The sequence below is a fragment of the Orbicella faveolata genome, unplaced genomic scaffold, assembly GCF_042242905.1.
Source record: "Orbicella faveolata isolate gen_17 unplaced genomic scaffold, um_ofav_v1 contig_12, whole genome shotgun sequence".
Classification (NCBI taxonomy): Eukaryota; Metazoa; Cnidaria; class Anthozoa; order Scleractinia; family Merulinidae; genus Orbicella; species Orbicella faveolata.
Genome location: NW_028301539.1, coordinates 2182005 through 2205130, shown reverse-complemented (window position 1 = coordinate 2205130; position 23126 = coordinate 2182005). Strand labels below are relative to the sequence as shown.

The 23126-nt window shown below is 41.2% G+C and overlaps 1 protein-coding gene across 5 annotated transcripts in view; it reads right to left on the bottom strand.

Annotated features, from left to right (window-relative positions):
* The window catches only part of LOC110045097 (uncharacterized), a 112353-nt gene that overhangs the window by 14022 nt on the left and 75205 nt on the right, over positions 1-23126 (bottom strand). For all 5 annotated transcript variants that reach the window (XM_089281999.1, XM_089281997.1, XM_089281998.1 and 2 more), the window contains 25 exons: positions 22558-22961; positions 22096-22237; positions 20871-21136; positions 19989-20277; positions 19325-19630; positions 18493-18741; positions 17486-18049; positions 16371-16919; positions 15392-15928; positions 14549-15103; positions 13667-13986; positions 13036-13261; positions 11989-12552; positions 11374-11595; positions 10618-10916; positions 9490-9724; positions 8498-8916; positions 7707-7851; positions 5444-5656; positions 4447-5004; positions 3388-4002; positions 2457-2782; positions 1849-2080; positions 1391-1606; positions 231-443 (listed from right to left, as the gene is read on the bottom strand). In XM_089281999.1, the coding sequence (XP_089138125.1) occupies positions 231-443; positions 1391-1606; positions 1849-2080; positions 2457-2782; positions 3388-4002; positions 4447-5004; positions 5444-5656; positions 7707-7851; positions 8498-8916; positions 9490-9724; positions 10618-10916; positions 11374-11595; positions 11989-12552; positions 13036-13261; positions 13667-13986; positions 14549-15103; positions 15392-15928; positions 16371-16919; positions 17486-18049; positions 18493-18741; positions 19325-19630; positions 19989-20277; positions 20871-21136; positions 22096-22237; positions 22558-22961 (8664 nt within the window). The remainder of the gene's footprint in view (positions 1-230; positions 444-1390; positions 1607-1848; positions 2081-2456; positions 2783-3387; positions 4003-4446; positions 5005-5443; positions 5657-7706; positions 7852-8497; positions 8917-9489; positions 9725-10617; positions 10917-11373; positions 11596-11988; positions 12553-13035; positions 13262-13666; positions 13987-14548; positions 15104-15391; positions 15929-16370; positions 16920-17485; positions 18050-18492; positions 18742-19324; positions 19631-19988; positions 20278-20870; positions 21137-22095; positions 22238-22557; positions 22962-23126) is intronic.

Genomic DNA, 23126 nt, shown 5'->3' with positions numbered 1-23126 from the left:
TTCGTATTTCCATTTTAGAAATGAACGCTGTCATTGCATATTTGTCTGAGCACTTTCCGAGAGCCATTGGCGTGGTGAACAGATCTAGAAGTTGCGAATTTCGCCGGTAAAATATAAATTGATTTTTGACTAGGCGTTGTGCTCGGCGTCGCCGTCGTCGTTGCTTAAGCTCAAATACTTTTTTTGGTTCTTTAGGTGAGAAACACTTAAAACAACGAAAATATACTAACCACACTTTCCAGGTCTCTGTGCATCGACGGTTTCATTCATTAAGCAATTATCCACGTCCAGATAACACTGATTGATGTAAGTCTCGTTGTTCTGTCCACACACGGGAGCCGCAGTCTGGGGACACTCCCTGACGTCCTTACATGAACACTGTGCATTTCCATCCTTCACTTCGCATCGTTCATGTTCCCTACATATAACACCAGCACAAAGACCTAGAAAGGAAAGTTGCCAAATGCTTTAATTAAAGGTTATCGTATACCTTTAGAGGTGTCTCGCGTCCAAGCGCTGTAGCGCGTCCGTTTAAACTGTAGATACCTGACCCCCTATATCAAGTTAAAGCTTATAGAGCTGGCTATCAATCTATACGAAGAATTTTGAAATACAATGAGCTGTAGAATTTTTCACGACCTGTGAATGCGAGTATCCGAATCACCGTCAAAGGTGAACAACAAAATTCATCTCACTGATTGTCATAGGTTTCCTTCACAGTTCGTTTTGAGAATTTGGTGTTATATCAAAACTATATCCACTCGTTGTATAACTATCTTTATTCTTATCACCCACCTACTTGATAACGTATTAATATACACCATCAAAACAAACCATTGTAAACTTAACATTCGGTTTGCAGCTGTAAAAGTTTGGAATAATTTGGAGAAAATATGAAACACCTCCCCCTTTAAAGTTTCAAATACAAAGGTAAGTTTAGTATCTAACGCCTGGCCAAACGGAGTCGCAAGTGGACCCAAGCGTTCAATTCAGTGATTCAATGATATTGCCAACATTTATGAGTTTTCATCTGGCACTTACTAGTGACTTATTTATTACCAATTTACTTTATTTCTAGGTATTTAGTGACTTATTGATTTATTCTGCTTACTTATTTGTTGTTGTTATGTTTTTTTCCTTTTATCCCCATATTTTGTCTCCTTTCTTCTCCCCCCTTAAAAGCTTTACTGCCAACCAACTTCTTTATATACGTACTATTTAATTTCACCCAGCTCGAGTAGCTTTTAAGTTATTCTGGGTGAATTTACCTAATTTTCTGTTACAATTATCTTTTTTTGTAACTAAGAGTTTTTTCTATTTTGGTAATAAAGTGTGTGTTGTCCTGTCTTGTTATATGTAAGGAGAAACTTGATTTCAGATCAAAGCTTACCACATGGCCCCAAGTTGTCAACAGTGATATCCTCTCCTTTTTTGCAAGCCTCAACTCGTAATGCACAGTCATTATAATAGGTAACCTTATCACTGCCACACACTTGATCTCTAGTGGGTGGACAGTCACTCATCTTTGGACACACGCACTCCGTGGAGGTGAAATCAGTTGCTTTGCAGCGCGCATAGTGTTTACAAACCTTCTTCGCGCAAGGGTCTGTGAAATGAAACAAATATTGTCTTAGCCACGAGAGGAAGGCAAAAAAAGGCAGGGAGCGGAGGTCAAAAGCAACGAAGAAACAATGAAAGGCAGGAAAGAAGATAGACACAACGAAAGAACAAACATGTCTAGGCCTAAAAATCTAATCGTACAAAGCCAGATGAGATTTTGACCACAAAAGACAAGCTCTACGACAAATTCTCCAGTCCTACGTTTTGCATATGGTGGTTTAAGTTTACCTTCACAAGTGTCTTTGGTCAGCCTTGCACTCAGATAACCAAGCTCATCCAGGCTGCTCACAGTGTGCATAAAATTGCTTCCACTGGCAAGACTGAGATGCCGAGAAGAGGGCGTCTTAACAGTAACAGCGACAACGAATATTTGAACACCTGTGTTCTTCAGGGCGGCGGCGGCAGACTTCAGATCCTCTGTGATTTTGCCGACAACTATTGCAATCAGAGATTTTGGAACCTGCGAGAAAATAGCGAGTGATTTTGACATTCTCCCTATCTTATGTGGAAAAATATTAATACACACATATAAACCATAATTATCTACACTTTGGAGTGCCTTAAAGGAGCTCAGTCGCGTTATTTTGAGTTATTTTGGCCACGTACTAAATTACCTTTAAATTGAAGGTAACCTGAAAATAGTTGTTTGCTAAGATAGAAAAACACCAAAGAGTTAATGATAATAACCCATAAAGGAACAAGGACAGTTGGATGGACGAATTCCAAACGACGAAATTGAAAAATTCAGGCTTAACTTTCCAGGACGTGCAAACCGTGATAGAGCTCCCTTAAATGAAGTTTAAATTAGAAATAACATAAACAGCACAAGTGCTTACCCCGGTTCTTCCTCCATTCCTGAATACCTCTGATGCCCTTCGTAGCATGTCACTTAGCCTACTGGTCGGATCTGAAGGGAAGTCTCTCTTAGCAGGCAGCCCAGCCACTCTAGCCTTCAGTACTCCGGGCCGAGTGTGTTCTCTGAGCGCAATATCTTTCCGCGCGGTCTCTCCAACCGTGATAACACCAACGTGAGTTTTGATGTCGGAAATCGTGAAAGCGTTGATCATCGTCAGAACAAAATTCTTCTGCTGGTTGTATTCCGAGGTTGATAACTCGGCAGAAGAGTCTAAAGCGAAGACCACATCCATGGGAAATGGACAAGCTGAAATTTACAAAGTGTGCTTGTAAGTGATGTGGAGAGTTAAATTGAACAAAGGACAAAAAAAGCCGAAATGCGATGAACCTCAAATTGAATGCCTATTTGACGCACTCAGTACGTCACGGTTTTCGCACCTCAGGTGCCTTTATGACGTACTGAGTAAGTCAAAATTTTAAGAGATTTAATCAAACTCCAAGCGCGCTGGAAACAACTTTTATCGGCGTCTGAGATTCGTAGGAGATTTTTCGAAAGACTTCTAATTTCGCATTGTTATGAAGTCGTATGGATATCAAATTACGTCAACCTCGGCGAAATTACCCGCATTGAAGAGACACTTTTATCACCTTTTAGAAAATGTGTACATGTCTATAGTTTAAGTGAAGAGGCTTCAAGTTTTTACTATACACCGATTTTCAGTGAAAATGGTACGGCACGCAGTACACAAAGGTCTGGCACTCAAGGGGTTAAATCATCTTGACTTACCAGCGTGGATAGGAGTAGGAACCACGCAAAAGAGTCTAGACGGGGGTTTTATTGGCCGAAGGGCGTCTAGCGGAGCTTCCTCTCTTTATTATTGTAATTTTCTACTGATCGTAGGTGCTACCCACCTGCAGGAATAGAACACAAGGGCTCCACTAAAATGGCTCCTCTGGTCGGTTTACATCTACCACACCACCCACCACACTTGGCAGACACCACGGCACCATCATGTGACTTCATGTAATCCTGTAGCTGTAAACCACTCGGGAAACCTTGCAGTGTCCACGTCACATCATCCCGAACCCGAAGTCTCGTCCCGCTCAAATCCACCTTGAAGCCACCCTTGCGGCATTTGCCCGTATTCACCGAATAACAATCCCCAGCAGTGCCATATGCAATGTTCTTTCCTTCCTCCGTCTGGGCAAAGGTGAAGTCATTGCTGATAATCCTCATGGTTGCGATGTCAAGGCGCACTTTAGTGAAATTTGTTGTTCCTCGTTCAGCGTACAACTGTGTTCGCGCAGGCCCACTGCAGCTGAACCTGTCCTGTAGCCGTTGGTGGTAGATAATAGCGTAGTTGTTCTCAGCTCCAGACTCCAAAGTTATAAACTCCCGCGGCGAGTTGGAGGCCATCATGTGACAGTAAATTCTGATTGGGTCTTTACATCTGTCACTTGCCTGAACAAGGTAGTGGCCATCAGATGAGTACCCGGATGTCTTCACTTCTACGCAACTGTGAAACACTGTTGAAATTATGACAAGTAAAAGATTTCAATTTGGTTGTCAGTGGAATGATTTCATATTCCACTACATGAGAGAAATTCATATGACTGCTGTGAAACAGTGAAAGTAACACAAAAGCATCTACAGCCAATCAGAACCGTAGAAAGTGAAATAGACCCCACAGATTTCAAAGAATAAACAACTGATCAAACTTCTGGCCAGCGCGGGGAAACACAGAACCGTTGTCAAGGCGCGAGGACGTAAAAGCGACGACGACGCTTTGATCGGCTAGAGCATTATGACTGAAATTACGAGCTCACAAAGCGGTAAAACAAAGCACAGTGAGAAATAGTATTATCTAATTCTCACCACCTGTACACTAGATACTATGTAATGAAAACTATTCCGTCGTTGAGTGGGAAAGTGCAAGCTAGTCGCTTTTGAAAATTAAATGATTAACCAACCTTTGGCAGCGATAAATGGTACTTTTTTCGCCTCTTCTTTGTCCCCACCAGGCTTGGGTATCACCACGAGGTTATCTCCTGATGCAATAACTTTAAACTTGTCCCCATCGGGTTTGTCCGTGATGGCAATGACAATGATCTTGACTGGCTTCTCCCGTAACTTGGCAACCTCGTCCATGATGGCTTTAGAGTTTTCATCAAAGTCACCCTCGGTCATAACAACGAGAATATCCTCCGCAAACGGTCGCTCGCCACGCTGGAGAGTAAAGACTGAATCGCGAACCTTTTTCAGAGCGTCACTCAGTGTACCTGGCCTAGAGCCTGGACCAGGAATGTTCTCAGCCACAATTTTGAAATTCTCCTTGCTGTAGCTGTCACTGAAGAAAACCCTGGCATTGGCAGGGAGACCGTTGTAGTCCACGAGGGCGAGATGCGTCATGCTCGCAGAAACGTCATACTCATCGACAATGTTCTTTAAGATTGTTACCATTCTCGCAAAGTTGGACGGAGCTTTTGGTCCAGAGGTGCCGATTACAAAGGCTAAATCGATGGCTTTCTCTGTAAACCAGAATGACGAGAAAGGGGTTCAACATAAAACAACAATGATACCGGCAAAAAGCGGTCGAGAGAATTAGGAATCTACAGTTTTTACTTTGGGTTTGTCGCGCATTGTTTGGTTGCGTGACAAGCACAGAAAGAGGCACTACAGAAAACTGGTATAGTAACGCAATTTTCGTTTGCCCGACTAGTGAAAACTGGAATAGTAAGGCAATTTTCGTATGCGCGACTTATGAAAACTGGTATATTAGCACGAATAGTTGGAACAGTAAACCGACGTCTGGCTTAAAGTTATGTATCGCAATGTTCGGTTGCGTGACCAGGGACAGAAACAGATACTACAGAACATCCGCAATAACAAGTCGTACATAAGCAATATACAATCACCTCACTAATGCTTATGAAACACAAAGTCAAATAACAATCTACAAATACGTACGGCAAATTCCTTTTGATTTCACGGTGGTCATTTGTTTCTCCACGCAGGCCTTTGCTTTAAGCGCACATTCATTTGGATAAGTCACCATGTCACTTCCACAAACTGCTTTAACAGGTTCTGTTGAACAATCGTCTTCGCACTCGCATAGAGCGGTGTCATTTGGTAAGGAGCGACATTTGGCGTTGTAGCCACATTTAACTTCCTTGCAAGGATCTAAAGAATATAACACTGTAAGTTTGCCACTTGTAAGGTTGCAAGAGATTCTGTTGCTTAGAAACGTGCCTTTTATTGAAGTGGAACCCCCCAAAATAATAATGGTTGGAATTGATAGAAAAAGAGAAAAGAAATAGTTATGTTCAAATTTAGGTCAATGTACACGGCATCTTGAAGTTTGCAATTAAGATTTAGCGATGGCAATACTTGCCAGAAAGTAGAAGTGATGCATTTATCTATCTTGTTACTGGACCCTAGTGGAGCGGGTTGAGAGAGACGAAGAGGGGCTTTATGGAGTTCTGAAACGGGAGCCCTCCTCCAGTTTTTGCACTAAAATCAGCAGCTCATAAAAGACTTTTCTCTTCTTCCTCTTGCGGCCCAAATAAGAGCGACTATTCATGTTCTTTGAGCCTTTTTGTTATGGCGAGATTTTCTTTTCAGGTCCATCGAGACCCTGGAAATACTTCCTGTTGTGACGGTGCAAATTGTGTCTGTTAAAGAAAATGATTATAGGCAAAGAAAAAGATAGAAAGAGGACAAACTTACTGCAGTGGTCACTGTACTTTACAGTGATTTGTTTTTGCAGAAGACATGACTGAATTCGAAGAAAGCACTCGTTTAAGTAAGATTTCACATCACTGCCACACACTGGCCTGTAATTCTCTGGACAGGAAACAAGACATGCGCAGTACGGGGTTCCATCCTCTTTAAGTCGGCAAGTTCCGTGGAAGGGGCATTTGATTCCAGAACAAGGAGTTAGGTCTTCAGAAAAGATTGAAAATAGATGGCACAGAGAAGAAAAAGTAAAAATTTCACAATATATAGAGAGAAGAGATTTCTGTAATGGGAGATTCAACCACAAAACAGTGCAACTACCCATGCATTGAAATCACAGAAGAGAAGAGGGTAGGGAGGTTTCTAGTTTACAAAGAGAAAGCGCGGGTAAAACGAAAGCAGCTGAATCCAAATTTAGCCAGTTTTTAGTTAAACCATGAAGTCTTTAAGTTTCTGCCGGAGAGATCTGTAACTGTCTATAGCATCTAAAACAACTTTCTTTTTGGTGACAAATCTATTGAGACTTTTGAAACAAGACTTAGAACATGTCACACACCACAATCGTTTTGAGAACGAAATAACAACAGCAGGATCCGCTGATTATCACATGGTCGTTTGAGCAGCTCACTTGGCTTACGCATTTTCAGTTTCGCAGGTTATAATTCATTCACTTCAGTATGGCCTTGTGTTTTTTGTCAAGAGAGGAACTGAAAGAAGTTGGATTCACATCCGACCTCGATGTTTACACTAATGTCGAGGGAGGGAACACGGGGACAGGCGCCCTTGATTTGCGCTTCAAAGTAAACATCCAATATCGATCACATGAGAAAATGTGAAGTCGAGAAACAACATGCAACTTACTACAAGCTTTTTCAGACATAACAGAAGTATTTTGGCCCATGAAACAAGCCTCTCTTCTCAGAAAACACGTATTCCAGTAAGTCCTTGAATTCGATCCACACACAGGGCGAAAAAATGAAGAACAAAGGTCAGGACAGACGCACAGAGCAGTGCCAGCTCTTTGAATGACACACTGAGCGTAGTGCGCACACTCAGTGGATCGACAAGCACCTACAGGAGAAAGCAAGGAACAGGACAGGCAGAGAAAGAATATCGGACATGTTAAGAGTAGAATGTACGTGATCTAAAGGATGTGAAGTGACTAAGTAATAAGTATTATGGAAACAGCAGCTTAAAACAAAGGAGATCAGCAATGACCTTGCTCTCAATAGGAAGGAAAAAGTAAACTGAGAGAAAAGTAATAGCTACACCAAGAAAAACAATGAATAGTGCGACTGGAAGATTGCAAAACTTGAATTGTCAAACTAAGACAAAAGAAAATGTGTCTTAGACGGAGAACAACGTAAATGAAAGCCAAAAAAAATGGTGTTCTCATTCTCATTTCATGTTCTCATTTTGTAAATTTTAGGACATTTATGAATTATTTAAGAGTTGCCCTGAACTCAAGACTTATCTAGCTGAACGTTTTCCTCACTTTTCAAAACGGCCTTCATTACAGCTATAACCAGTATGTCTGGTTTGCCAATTTCTGGTTCTGGGTCCGTGATGACGTTTCCTTCATTAGGAGGAATTTGTATTCCGTCTGGACCCACCTGCTGTCCAATAGCAACTGGAATCACCTTGAATTAACAACACAGTCATTAGAAAAAGTCTCTCCCAAACTAATGGAACAAGGGGAAATACTAGCGTGTACACAACAAAAATTGTGCTTAAGCTTACGCAATAAATATTAAACACTAGCTAGGAAAACGGAATGATTTTATATTTAAGGCGTAGCGGAAACGTGCGAGACAAAATCCAAAACCAACAGCAAAACAAAAATTAAAGTTGCTTTCCAGAACGGACAATGTTATCAGATGTTGAGTTTGTGAACAGTCGCCAGGCTGAACCTTAAGTTCTCCGTTCTTCCCTTTTTTTTGCCTCCGAGATGTGAAGATGGACTTAAAGTGATTTTTCAAACACGAAAAACCGCGTTTGACCACATTACCAAATACCAAGAAGAGAGTTGAAAATACGTTGCACAGCGGAGTATTTTTGACGAACTTCGGGGTGTTTCAAAATGTGGTGAAATACCGTCTTGAGTGCTTGATATATCTTCTCAATCAAAACTAAAACTGAGAAGAAAACGGAGAAATAAAATCGTAAAAGTCTCTGCTAATTAAGACCAGATATCCAAACACCGTCACGGCCATGATTTCCCTTGTTTAAAACTAGATGAATTATTATTGTGTCTGCACAGGAGCAACATTTAACGTTGCTACTAACCTTTATTCCTGAATTCTCCAAGCTCTTTGCATAACGTAACACAACATTCTTGTCTCCTACAGTGTTTCTATCCACAATCACCACAACAAACTTTCGCACAGCAGGTCTCTCGCCCTTATAACCTGGTTGGAAAATCTCAGTAGCCTTTTCAAGTGCTTTTTCCAGGTTCGGCCGGCCGCCAATTCTCGGAATATTATCCAGAAGACCCTTGAGCTGGTCTGGGCTTTTCACGTTAGCACCAAACTTCAGTTGCACGTCGGGTTCGTTACCAAACACCATGAATGCATAATGGACATGGTACATGCCATATTCATCGATGATCAGCTTAATGGCGTCCAGCATGTAGTCGTAGAGCTCGTTGGCTTTAGCACTCGTGGCAGAGATAGCGAAAGCAATGTCGATTGGGTATGAGACCAATACTGAAACAAATGAACGAGAATTATCAGCAAGCTAGTCAATAAGTGTATTCACTTTTGCCATTCAAGGTTTTCATTAGTTGCTCTAATTTGCGGTAAAATTGCGGTACTGAACACCATTACGCGCTCGTAAATCGTTATGCATGGACAAAAAAATTGGAAGACGACCCAAATATTAACACTAAATTCACCCTCTCTGGATTACTATTTGGACTACTATTTCTTTACTGTAGACTGAAACAGGTGTGCCATCTCTTTCGCAAAATAGTGCACTATGCCAAACGCTAATCTTCAGTACAGTCGTTTCGCATATGAACGAGGAGGTTTGGGGGAGAGTCAAAAAGGAGGACAAAGGAATGGGTGAGACTGACCGACTTTCGAAACCGCTCGCCAATTAATCTCTGAGTTCAAGGAAAACTAAACGTTGTTACTAAAGATACTTCTTTGACAACTTCGAGATCCAGTCGTTCTATTCTTGCAGACTGGATTCGAAACGAGAAACACCTCTTATTGCCTCGTCTCTTATAAAATATGAACAAAATTGGAAAATGTAGGAGACAGTCTTCTGAAATATACCTTTCAAGGGGCAAATCTGATCAGAAAGCAAGGGTGCCACAGACATGAGCTCACTGAAGGAGGTCGCATGGAATGCGTAGTCGTTCTTAGAGGCGACTTTCTTGATACTGGGGTCATCCATGCCGCTCCCCACCCCCACGACAAACAATGCAGCGTCACGGGCCTTTAATGCTCCGGATGCATCATGGAGCAAAGGGATGTCATTTTCTGATTGATCCATAATCACAACCACAGCCTACAAACAGAAAAATAGTTTGGTCATATTGTAAGATAAGTGTGGAGCCCTATTGTTATCTAAGCATGATCTCAACAGCTTATAACTGAACGCGCCTTGATCACAGAAAACCCAACAATAATGGTTTGATTTTGTACCACAATACAGGACAATGAATGAGCCACAGAACCCAACGAAAGAAATGAAATGAATTAAAATATGGACGAACTTCTTAAAAAAAAACAATTCCTTACAAACTATATTTGCAACAACGTTCATGATCTAGTTCAATTTGTGTCGCAAGTCAAGGGTCATTTGTAGTGGGGTATTTCCGCACACCAGTCACTACGAGAGTGAATTTTCCTTGCCACCATAGAACGACAATATATAAGGGAGCTTAAGTAAACCACGACGGCAACGGTAACCAAAATGTCAGCAAACAAAACGATGAATGAGCAGAACAATAGCTATGCACATGCGTACATTTCGAAGCCCTCCCTGCAAACAACAACGTGAAACGACCAAATTCTTTGCGCACGTTTTTTGACCGATTGGCGCATTAAGCACATCCAGATAGCTCGAAGGTGAAATATAAATCTTTTTTTTTTCACTAGGCGTCGTCCCTCGCGTCACGGTCGTCATTGTTTAAGGTCCCTGATGGCCAGCATCGCACAGTTGTCCACGGAGTGAATAACGCTGTCTACCGGGTGAATGCTATCCATTGGAGAAATGCCAATTCGATAAACTACGCTATACATTAGATAGTGATACGATTAGTGTTATCCACGCTTTGAACAATTAGGGACAGGACCTGAGCTCTCGGCTTCAGTCGGACGCACTGACCACTAGGACGCACATGCACGTACCTACAACAGTTACCTAATGAAAATTAATTGCCTAAATAAGAATCCCACCTGTTTCACATCTGGTCTTAGGTCTTTGATGATTTCCAAGGCTCTCGTCAGCCCAGATGTAATTCCAGGAGACGATCCTACATCTTTGAGACCGTCAATATAGGTTTTGATCGCGTCCACAGATTGGGAAACGCTGAAAGGGCGCACGACCACACCTATTCCTCCTGTTAACAGCAGTCCCACCCGGGTGTCATTTATGCCGATGTAGAATGTATCGATCACAGCTTTGATGAAGTTCTTCTTGATTGGTAGACTGCCTCCATCCATGACAAACAGCAGATCAACGGAGTTGTTGCAAGCTAACGAAGGAAAGCACAAATAAAAGCATAAACAAATCCTCACTCAACGTTGGTATAAGGTAACGTCTGTGTTGGAGCCCTGTGGACCGTCACCCAGGTCTCGATGCTTATTTCCAGCTTCGGTAGCATTTCTACTCCCCACCTGTACGTAATACTAGTCCATTGCAGTGTAACCCACTGTATTTTAATCGAAGGCATTCATTTCTACTCCTGGGCGAAAGAGAAGCCGTGAGCGAGTCTAGTGCACTAAGGGCACAAATGTGATTTCATTAAACATGACATAAGTATAGATGATCACAAACGCGATTCATCATAGAACAGCGAAAGTTACGGTTGCCTGCTTGGTTCTTTTAGGTATGTTTTCAAATTTTCAAGCATTTCATTTAAGTCAATTCAGCGATTGCCAGGGATCACATTGGAAACAGCCTCTAGTAAACATTGATTTCATTCCTTGTACCTTCACATACTCCAATCTTTACAACAGTGAGTCTTGTCTTCATTCTGCAGGATTCGACCATCACACTACAGTTGTTTGGATAAGTCTGTTTATCACTTGCACATACGGGATTGTAGCTCTGTGGGCAGTCATCACGGCATATGCATTCTGCTGTTCCATTGGGATACTTCACACACTTCCCATTGAAATCACATGTTTTAACCAAGCATGGGTCAGATAAAGCTGAGAAAAAAACATTTTAATAGCAGAGTTAGTTAAACTGGTTAGCGTAGTTGAAGACCATTCTAATCCTCTAGGGACTGGAAGGGCCGACTAACACCTCATCGCGGATAAAGTACAGCTGCTCCCCCTGCATTGATGGGATGCTAGTCTATTGCAAGTTATCCCCTCAAAAATAAGAAAATGGGTTGAAGATAATCACCTGGCCCGAGTTGTTCGAGAGTTGGATAACGCTATCCATCGGATAAATCACTATCCAGCGGAGAGCGTGTTTTTTGTTTTTTGTTTTTTTTTTTTGTTAACACTTATCCACTGGATAGCGTTATCAAGCCTCCGAACAACTGCGGTCTTTTTGATAGGAAGAGAACAAAAACCGATAGAATTTGCGATGCTTACCTTTAACTATCGCGGCCATAATTTTCTCTCTAACCGTACGTGGATCATCATCTTTGTCGGTCGGCACGATATCCTTCTTGTCTTTGTCTGGAGTCAGCGGAATAAGCTCATCTGGGTCGGCCTCATTTCCAATAACTACAGTAACAAACCTGACTTTGCCGTCTTCATATTCACGTACGATCTTCTCGATCGCACTTCCGCTGTTGACAGACTTCTTGTCAATCATCACCACGATTATCTTCCGGGAATCTGGTCGGGCACCTCCGCTTAGTAAGAAAAAGAGCTGCTTTGTAGTCTCCAGAGCGTTCACCAAATCTGGAAAACCGGAAACCAACTGGGCGCCTTTAATTATAGACAGCTGTGAATCTTTAGTGGTCTTTTGAAACGGTAGTATTATGTTGGCGTTTTGCCCAAAGACCACCATGCTGTAAAGATGCTTTTTGACGCCATATTGTTCGATGATTGATTCCATAGTGGACTTGATGAGTTTAAAATTATCACCGCTATCAACAGCGGTTGTGCTGACGACAAATGATATGTCTAATCTTGGAAACCTGGTTGTACCTAAAAATAAATAAAAACAAACTGGTAATCACTAGCTCAATCACAATCTAAATTATGCAGCACGCATTACGACAAAATTAACTTTAAGTCAAAATTGTTATATATGAATTCAAAGGATTTTAAGATTCAGAAGAGGTGAAAAACGAATCAAATTTGCTGCAGATCAAACAGTGAATAACAGAAATAATCTACTTTGCAGAAGGGAAGTTGTTTTTATAGTAGTCAATGCGCTTAGCTACACCTAGCTAAGCTCCTAGATAGGACTGCACTAGAATGTAATGCACAAAAGTTCAATTCTGCGCGTGTTCTTCTGTACTTATTTAAATCCATTCGCTTTTTGTCTTATTTTTAAAAGCATTTATAGATTCATTTTCAAGTGTTATGAATTACTTCCTACAACGATAAGACTGTGATTAGAAATACATCTACACAAAGAGGTTTGAAGAAAAAGAAGGAGGAAAGTTTGAAAACGAAATTACTTACCACTAAGCAATTTGTCCTCTATCTTATCAGCCGTCTTAATCGGATGATCTGTGTCGTTTGTTTTGATAACATCCTCATCTGGGAACTCCTTTTCGAAGTCAGGAACAGGCTTGTTACCAATAGCAACAAGAATCACAGCTATCGAGGCCTCTATCAAGTCCTTTGCCGCTTTGTTGATGGCTGGCATGTTACGACCAGTCGAGGCATCCGTGATAATGACAAGAACCTGAACACAAGGAAGATAACAGACACAGAAGTTAATGTAAAGGCACGACTTATATCAGAGCAATGCTAAAAGTCAATGGAATGGTGAAAGATTTTAACGTTGGGTAATAGCAAAACGAAAACAGAAATTGAAACGCTTTTATTAACGGTAAGATGAAATTGTGCAGTACAAATATACAGCCTTTGAAGCAAAGTGTCGTCCAAGAGCATTACCACAGACAGAATTGGAAGGCACGAAGTCACTACCGCCGTTAATTACAAAAATCTAATACCAAGTAACATGCGGATGAATAAAGGGACCACAACTGAGTTTGTTATGGAGACCCACGAGTGAAAGGGGCCTATTATCGTTCAACTGTCCAATAGCGGCGCTCGTAAATAACGCTTCCTTTTCAGTAACACATACCTTCTGAGCATCTTTCCGGGCAGACTCGCCTTCAAACAGTCTCTTTGCCGAAACAAGAGCCCTGTCCAGTGCAGGCTCGTCATTGTTACCAGCTATCAAATCAATGTAACTCTCAAGTTGTTTAGGATCGCTGAACCTGTCCCTGAAGGGAATCCTTATGGAGGCAACTTTGCCAAAAACAATAAGCCCATATTGGACCCTGTCGCTGAAGAATCTCTTCGTTACTTCCTTCACAACATCCAGGATAACTCCAAAATTGTTGTCGGTTGGTAGTGCACTAATGGCAAAGGCGAGGTCCAACTTTGGTACTTTGGGCGTCACTGTAAAGTGCGCAAGACAAGATTATATATCTAAAACGGTTATTGCCATTAGTGTGTTTTCTTGAAAAGATAAAAGAACTTAAACAAGGGACTTCGTTTTTATTTCTTTTCTTAAAGTCATAATTAAGCAGTGGTTAAAAGTGGAACAATTCCTTTTAATGCGCTAAGTCATGGACAGAGTTTCACGACGAAATTTACTCCTTTTGATAAATTGCAATATATGATTGAATATAACCGACGCGTAGATCCTTTAGGGTGGTTTTCACTTGAGTGTCGAAAAGTAATTGGTTTTGAATCAACTTCGCAACACGATAAGCTTAAAAAGCTCGCGCCACTTTTTCATCCAATCAAACGTAAAACCACACCAGTTGTGACTCGTTCGCCCGCGTTTTCCCGCGCTTCGCATCTGCTACCTGTGTTAAATTCAAGTTTTGATTGGTTCATTGGATTGTGTGTCATTTGTGATTGGCCAAAGTGATTATATTGGTTTTGGTTTTACGACACTCAATGGAAATCTGCCCTAAACAAACAACAGGTCCAACTTTGGTATGTGGTACGCTACCTTTAAGGACTTTCGCCATAACTGATTTGCCAAGTTCTGTTGGGTCAACCTCACCAGGAACAACAACTAGTACGTCTTTATACGATGAAATTTCCTCGATTTCTTTAGGATCGATATCACCGCCAATGGCAACAGGAACAATCTTTACATCAGCGAATTCCAATTCTTGAGCTTCCTTCCCTGTTTCTTGTTTATCTCCTATTGGTGATTTGTCTGCAATCACCACCAGGACTTTCTTGGCGTCCTTCCGAGCACTCGACTGGAACAATTCCTCTGCCTTCTGCAGCGCCTTCTCCAGGGCGGGATTTCCAGCCTCATTCTGCATGCTATCAACCGTAGTTAGCCAATTCTCCAGGGATGGGAAGGTTCTCTCAAAGCCGAGGGTTACCTTTGCGTCAGAGCCGTAAATTATTACAGCATAACGTAGGTCACCAACACCATATTTCTTGATTATGAATTTTACGGTCTCTTTCACTTTGTCGAATGTTTGCCTAGCATTAAGAGCTGCTGCACTTATGGCGAAGCCCAGGTCGATCTTCTCTGTAATGATCGAGTCTGGAGAAGAAAATGAAAGAAAATCTAACTTATTGCCCTTTAGATTTTGCTTGGATTATTGGTAAACCCAAATCGTCTCTTACCCTAGGAATGGGTTATTATAGTAGAGTAGCTGCAAATAATACAAATTTAAAAAAGGTATACATATCACTGGACAAAAGGATATTACTGTTTCTTCATATGGTACACTGCAGAGCGTCTTTCGACGTTTGTTTGAAGATGTCGGAGGATTCATAATCAATGGTAATAAACTACTAAATTGAAATAAGCGAGTAGCTAGGAACAAACCGTTTAGCACTATCGTCACCAACTCCTTCACAACTTCCTCGGGACCGCTGTCTTTTCCTGGCTCGATAACTTCTGGCGTAACGGTATCAGACTCGTCGCCAAGTGCAATGGCAATAACACGAACACCATCATTCTTCAGCTTCTCAGACGCAATTTGTACTTCTTCCTCACTGCTGTCTGATCTCTTATCAGTGATAACCACTAAGACCTTCATTGCATTTGGCCTCGCATCTTCAGCTAAGGCAAAAAGGTATCGCGCTTCTTCCAGAGCTTTGTCAAGAGCTGCGTCACCGAAGGCTTTCTTTACATTATCAACAAGTGTGCCAAGTTCCTCCTCAGTGTCGAAAACGTTGTCAAACCTGATTTTAACATCAGGTGTGGCGCCAAACGTGGTGAGGCTGTACCTGACACTGTGAAGGCCAAACTTTTCAACCGTCTCCTTGATGATTTCTTTCGTTTTCTCGAAGTTCTTGTCTTGATCCACAGCAGTTGTACTTATGACGAAGGCAAGGTCCATTTCCGGTACGAAAAGTGTTTCTGGAAGAAAATGAAAATAGAAACAAAGATCTGGATCAGTTTGCTCACATCAAGGTTCTTGCTGCACTGTGCACATCTACGTGAAAAGTGTGTTCATATCGGATACTAACTGACCTACAGATAGGCAGACCGACAGAAAAGAACAGACAGATAGATATATACATACACATACAGACACACAGGCTCACAGACGGACAGACAGACAGACAGACAGACAGACAGGTAGAGAAACAGACAGCAACAGACAAATAGACAGTCAGACAGACAGACAGACAGACAGAGAGACAGACCTACAGACCGACTGACCGACCGACCAACAGATAGTACGCGAGTCTGCTGACAAGGATATTGAGTTTATGTTATGCTTTACACATAAAAATATTTGGCAAATATCATTGCCAACATGTCAAACATAAGCAAAAATAAATACAACTAAAAGTACCTTCTATAACCTTCGCCATGATTACTTTAACCAGGATCTTAGTGGTTGAAGTATCTGGTTTTGTTATAACATCCTTCTTATGCGGCGTTAGCGTTTTCAACTCTGCGCCATCTGTTTCGCCTCCCAACCCAACTGGTATGACCTTGATTTGAGCCTGCTCCAGAAGAGAAGCTTTTTCACGCAGCTCGTTTTCGTCGCTGTCAGATTTTGTATCTGTTATCACCACCAAAACCTTTCTGACACCGGGGCGGGAATATTTGTTAAATATTTCCTGTGCTTTTTGGAGCGTAGCAGCCAATGCGGAGCCAGATGCGCGATCAACTGACTTTAAGGTTTTCAGCAGCTCATCGGTTGGTAAATTATCGTTGAACTGGATTTTAACGTCTGGAGCGGAGCCAAAGACGATGACACTGTAGTGAATTCTCTCCTGACCAAACATTTCTACTATCTCATCGATGAGAGCTTTCATCTTTTGGAAGTTGGCTTCCGACTGGGCGGCATTGGCACTGATGGCAAAGGCCAGATCCACTTCTGGTATGATGGGCAAATCTACACGTGAACAAAAAGGAAATATAAATATAAAAATAAATAAATTACAGCATTTAGAGAGAGACCCACATCAGCTTTAGCTGGTTTTCATACAGTTCCTCTATCCTGGTGGAATTGGAATTTGGGGATGTTCGTTTTGGGGAGGAAGGAAAACCGGAGAACCCGGAGAAAAACCCTCAACAACAAACTCCACCACAAGATGACTAAAACTATACATTATTATAGAAATGACGTATTGACAAGCCATATTTGTACGCCTAACGGAAGTAATTGTAGGTAATAGATGTTTTAAGTTTTTTGCTACAGGATGCAAGAGATGAAGAGCTAGTGATCTCAAGAGGAAGAGAGTTAAAATATTTTGGACCACGATAGAAAGCAGAGAATTGCCGAACATTAGTTCTACATAACGGAAGACGAAAGGAGTGTGCTTTCCTTTCGTGGTAACCATGGATTTGGTTGTTTGTCTTTAATATGTTTACAAATTTTTGAGCAAGAAGAGAGTTTCTAAAATCATACAAATTAGTTCTGCTTGCCAGGGTTACAAGTTCTATTAAAAAAATCCTCACCTTTCAATACGATGACCATAACTTCATCTCCTAATTTCTTTGGATCTTCATAACTTTTTTCGCCTTCTATGAGATTCCCCTTGTTCGGTACCAGCTTAATAAGTTGACCAGGGTCTGCCTCCTTTCCTACAGCCACGGCGATAACCTTGATATTTTTGTCTTCTAGTGGTTTCGCAGCTTTCTTTAACATCTCCAATTCATTCCGAGATTTGCTCCCAACAAAGATAACCAAAAACTTCTTCGCTCTGGGTCTAGGCGGTGCGGTGTCAAACAATTTTTCTGCCCTTTCCAAAGCTTTTATCACATCTGGCTGCCCACGCGGTCGAGAAATGCTCATGATATTTTCGATTAATTTGTCCAGATTGACAACCTCCTCTCCAAATGCTGTTACCAAGCCTGGGTTTGTTCCAAAGGGCAGAATGGAATAGCGGATTTGATCATATTTTTTGTACTTTTCAATGATGCTTGTCACTGCCTCTTGCATTTTCTTGTATGTTTCTCCCGCATTCGAATCTGAGGTGCCAAAAGCAACGCATATGTCCATTTCAGGGACACCAAGAGATTCTGAAACAAAATTTAAAATAACACCGTGAGTACGCCAATGAGTATTGTATCGAGTATTTAACACTTAAAAATGATTGCCTTGTTCCTGTCGACAACTGCCAGAAATGTTCTTCATTCCTTCAGCTAAGAACTACAATTCCGACCAAAACGTTTGGGACACTTTAGCATTTTTCAATAAAAACAGTATTTCAATCCCCCTCCCTCCCCCGTGGATGTCAGGAGTCAAAGTGTGTCATAAATATTCTACAGTCAAAGGACTTCAACATTGTTAAGGAGGAGCGAAGGAAGGATCCCTGTAGGGCTATTTCTATGACTGAGAATTGTTGGTTTCTCGCAGTTTCCACGTAAAAACGCAAGAACAAAGGGAAGTGTCCCAAACCCTATTGGTCAGGATTGTATGTTGAAATAAAATAGTCCTGGAGAGTACACGAACACAAACTCACTAGCTTTCATTATGATCTCATCTGCAATTTTCTCGGGGTCATCTTCTCTGTCTGCTTTGACGATATCATCCTTATCAAGGGTTGCGTTTGTCAGTTCTGGTATGTCTACTTCTCTGCCAAGTGCCACAGGAATGACACGGATTTTGTCATTTTCCAGAGGGACGGCAGCCTTTCTAATGTCCTCTTCAGTGCTACCTGATTTGTTATCAATGATTATAACCAGGACCTTCTTGGCATCAGGACGGAGATCTGTAAAGTGAGCCAGAACATCAAAACATTATAAACACGAAGGGACCCTTTGAGGCCATAAGGTCTTGTACAAAATGGTCGATATAGTGCAGCCATAACTCTGTAAGACTATTCCAGCGATTTTTGCGGTTCACTTGAAATAGTCAAAAGCTTTAAAGACTCCTGATACGTTATTTCATCCTTAATTTCTAATAGCAATACTCATAAAAAATTACAAAGTCACAAACTTTATAACAGCTAACAAAGTTATTAAACTTCTTACGGAGCTAATCCAATCCCACCTGTTAAAACAGTTCACTTCTAGCTAGTCTTTTAAATTCTTTAATTGTCTTACAACTTTTTTGTTTCATCACTTGAACCATTACATGTTCTGGTAGTGAGAAAAAAAGAACGATCTTTGGTCTGTAGATGTGCGGGAAAGGAGGGAATCTGGACATCGCTTTGGTTTTTTGAAATACTAGGATACTTGAAGCATTTTCACATGCACAAACAAAACAGATTGTATATTAAGCGATTTTGGTCAATAAAGCAAGCCTTATACATTTGTACGAAAATCATTTTGATTTGACATTGTAGTACCAACCTTCGGCTTCATCGAACATTTCTTTTGACTTTTCCATTGCCTTTTGCAGAGACGCACCACTTGATTTCATTTTGCCTCCATCAATGGCCAGCTTAAGCCTGTCCACATCATCGAAGATGGAATTAAATTTAAAGTACACGTACGGTTCTTGGCCGAATGTAAGGAGACTGTACTTGATCTTTCTGATGCCATATTTTTCAATGATTTTGTAAATAACCTCTTTCGAATAGCGTAAGTTGTCCTCGGATTCAGTAGCCGTGGTGCTGATGGCCAACAACAGGTCCATTTCAGGTATCGAGATTCTCTCTGCGAACACAAAAAAAATGAAGAAAATTTGTTGTTAAAAGCAATGGTAAGGGCTGTATTACGAGACGGGCGTGTAACGCCGGTTTCCGTTTCATGGAGCGATTAGGAGTATTGCTACTACTCCCTCCAAAAAAGTCTATAGGAAGTTTACTCTCGGTTTTTTTTATCAGGTTGCCATGACAACTTGTCGCGATCGAAACGTTGACACTCCTCGGTAGAGAAAGGCACTGTGAGAGTCAAGTGTCTTACTAGGGGAACAGTGCTATGATTCCTGTCAGCGCGAAATATGACCTCACAACATGCACTACTCATAGGTGAGATATATAGGCAGTGAAGAGTGAAGAGAGTTTCAACAAACCTTTAAAAACAACAACCATCAGTTTGTTCTTGATGTCAGTGGTATCATCTGTTGTTTTCGCCGTCACTAGGCTACTCTCGCCATCTGTAAGCAATTTAAGTTGTCTCTCATCCGCCTCGTTACCAAGCGCTACAGGAATTACTATGACGTCATTGTCTTGCAGTGGTTTTACTTCATTTCTTATTTCACTGTCTGAGCTTGAAGATCTTTTGTCAGAAATAACCACAAGGACTTTCTTGGCATTCGGCCTTCCTTCCTTCAAAAGTATGTCCCATGATGCTTTCACAGCCTTAAAATAGAAATAAGAACAGTACGGAGAGTTGGCGAACACGTCACAATCTTGATAATGAGACTTGCACCTCTCCTTATATAACAAGAAGCAATCATACTGAAAACAAAACGGAACATGCAGACTGACATGCAGACTCATAATCAAGTAATTCCAAATAAATTTGATTGTTCCAATTAATTAATATGAGACGTCGATTTTCGCTTCGCACCTCCGAAACGCTCCAAAAGACCGTTACGACTACTTCAAGTTGTTAAGACTTGAAAAAGCGCTATTTGGGTCAAATGTGCATACCTGAGCAATAGCTCACACGAAATGTCGATTTTCGCTTCACACCTCAGAATCCGTCAAAAACACCGTTACGACTACTACAAGTTCTGAAGAGTTGCAAAAGCGCTATTTGCCTCAAAAGTGCATACCTGTGCAAAATCTCACATGAAATGTCGATTTTCGCTTCATACCTCAGAATCGCTCAGAAACACCGTTAATTTAGAACTCTTAGTTTCATTTCATATGTGATTGGTTGTCGCCGTCCAAGTTTTATTTGTCACAGATGTTGTGTGGTACGTTCTGCATGACTTACGCAGCCTTACCTTTGCCAAATCAGCACTACCAGTGTCCCGATCAAAAGAATTTAAAGTTGCCATCAGTTGGTCATCAGTTTCATAGTAATCACCCAAGCGTACAGCTACCTGAGGCTCTTTTCCAAAAAGCACAACGCCATAATGGATGCGTTCACGGCCATATTCGTTCAGAATTGACTCGATAACATCCTTGGTCTTCTTGAAGTCCTGTTCCCCAAGTGTTGCAGTGGAACTGACTGCTAGAATCATGTCTACCTTCTCAACTGGCGGGTTATCTAATAAGAAAGATATCTTACGTCAATAACTTAGGTCCAGTTCAGACGTCGTGCTTCTACTTAATTTTAAAAAGACTCGATTGTAGCACAGCAGGAACCCGACTCCGACTCAGACCGCGTGCAAGAATCGCACCAAATTGAAGATTTACTGAAACCACGTAATTATTCTCCTCTTAACTACCAGAGAAAACGCAATCCCACCAAAATGCATTAATATATTTTATGAATTTTGTTCGACGCGGCACAAGCACGACGTTTGAATCGCTGCGGTGTCAGAGTCGTGTAGCACGACAAAGCTTGCCGAACTTAATTCAAAAGTGTGATTCAGGCGCCGTACTTCTGGCGTCCTTTTGCCAAACTTAATTCCTGAATTTAGTTCGGCACGGCAGAAGCACGACGTCTGAACTGGGCCTTACCATGTCAAAGGGCCAGGCTTCTCCCACCACCACCAAAATCTGATTCTGAATTTGATCTTTGTACGTGAAGGCACGCTATTCATTCGAAATTGTAATGGTCTCAGTTGTAAACTCAAGGGTCTTGTGTATGACTTCACAAATATGTGAATTTAATCTAGTACGGTAAGAACTACTGCTCAAAAAACTCTAGTCAAATAACTAGTATGAATTCGTTGCAACTGTGTGAGTTAGCCTAACCGAGAAAAAAACAGGCGAATACTTTGTAAGCAAGAGAGAATAACTACCAAATGAGAGTCTTTCAGTTTTATTATCACTCATTTGAGAGTTCGCCTTCGTAGCGTACCTTCGTCTTTCATCCGAAATGGTGATCGAAAGGTACTTTCTCTTAATAAATATTAACCCAGTGCCAAGTACACAGTTTATGAGAATAGAAAAAAAAACCAACTGCCACTGGGGATATTGTTTTGATGTACTGCCAAATTCTCGGAACTAACCTCACAAGGTATGCCTGATAATCTGTAAAGAAAACTGAAAGCACATCACCTTTTATAACAACGCTCATGATCTTCCTTCCCAAAGATTTAGGATCTTCATCTTTTGGAGATGTTACCAAGTTCTTCCGATTTGTAGTGACTTTCTCCAACTCGTTAGAATTTGCATCTGAACCAATAGCTACTGGTATAACCTTTAAAGAACACATATCATAATTGAGTGATGGAATCGTTCTTTCTAAGCTCCATCCATAATTAGACTTTTAATAGATTTTATTGAGCCGTTAAAGCGGAATAATGACTGCACAATAATGGTTCATATCAGCAAAAGAATATTGACTTTTATTAATTAAGATCATTTCATTCGCTTAGCCATCATGGTATGTGAGCATGCTCTACAAATATGGTAAGCATACGCGTGTTTTTTGGAGGCGTTTGTATTTTATTTTATTTTATTGCATTATAATTAATCGAAGCCTATATCCGTGTGTATGCGCAAAACATGGTAAATCACCTTAATGCCTTCCTTCTCTAGAACCTCTGCTTCTTCCTGGACCTCATCAGGACCGCTGCTGGACTTTGAATCCATGACAACAATCAAGAACTTCTTAGCCTCAGGTCTGTCTGTCGCCTTATCAAAGACGTCTTTAGCTTTCTCCAAGGACTCTTTAAGATCTGGTACACCAAAGGCAGGAATAATACGGTCGACACGTTCTCTGAGTTCATCTACCGTTCTGCCATCTTGGAAATTGACGTCTTCGTACGAAGATGAGCCAAATGTGATCACAGAATATCGGATTCTTTCGGCACCGTAATATGTCATGATGAAGTCAAGGGAATCTTTGATTTTCTTGAAAGTCTGCTCTTTGCCAGCAGCGTTGGAACTGATGGCAAAGGCCAGGTCAGCCAAAGGAACAGCTGGTAAATAAAACATAACTGGGTAAGCAAGAATGCAATGCATACATATTAACTGTCTAAGTTTGAATCATTTTCTTTTCATCTCCAGAGCCCAGTCACGTTATTTTGAGTTATTTTGGTCACGTTAAAAATTGTCTTTCAATTGAAGCAAGTCTGAAAATAAAA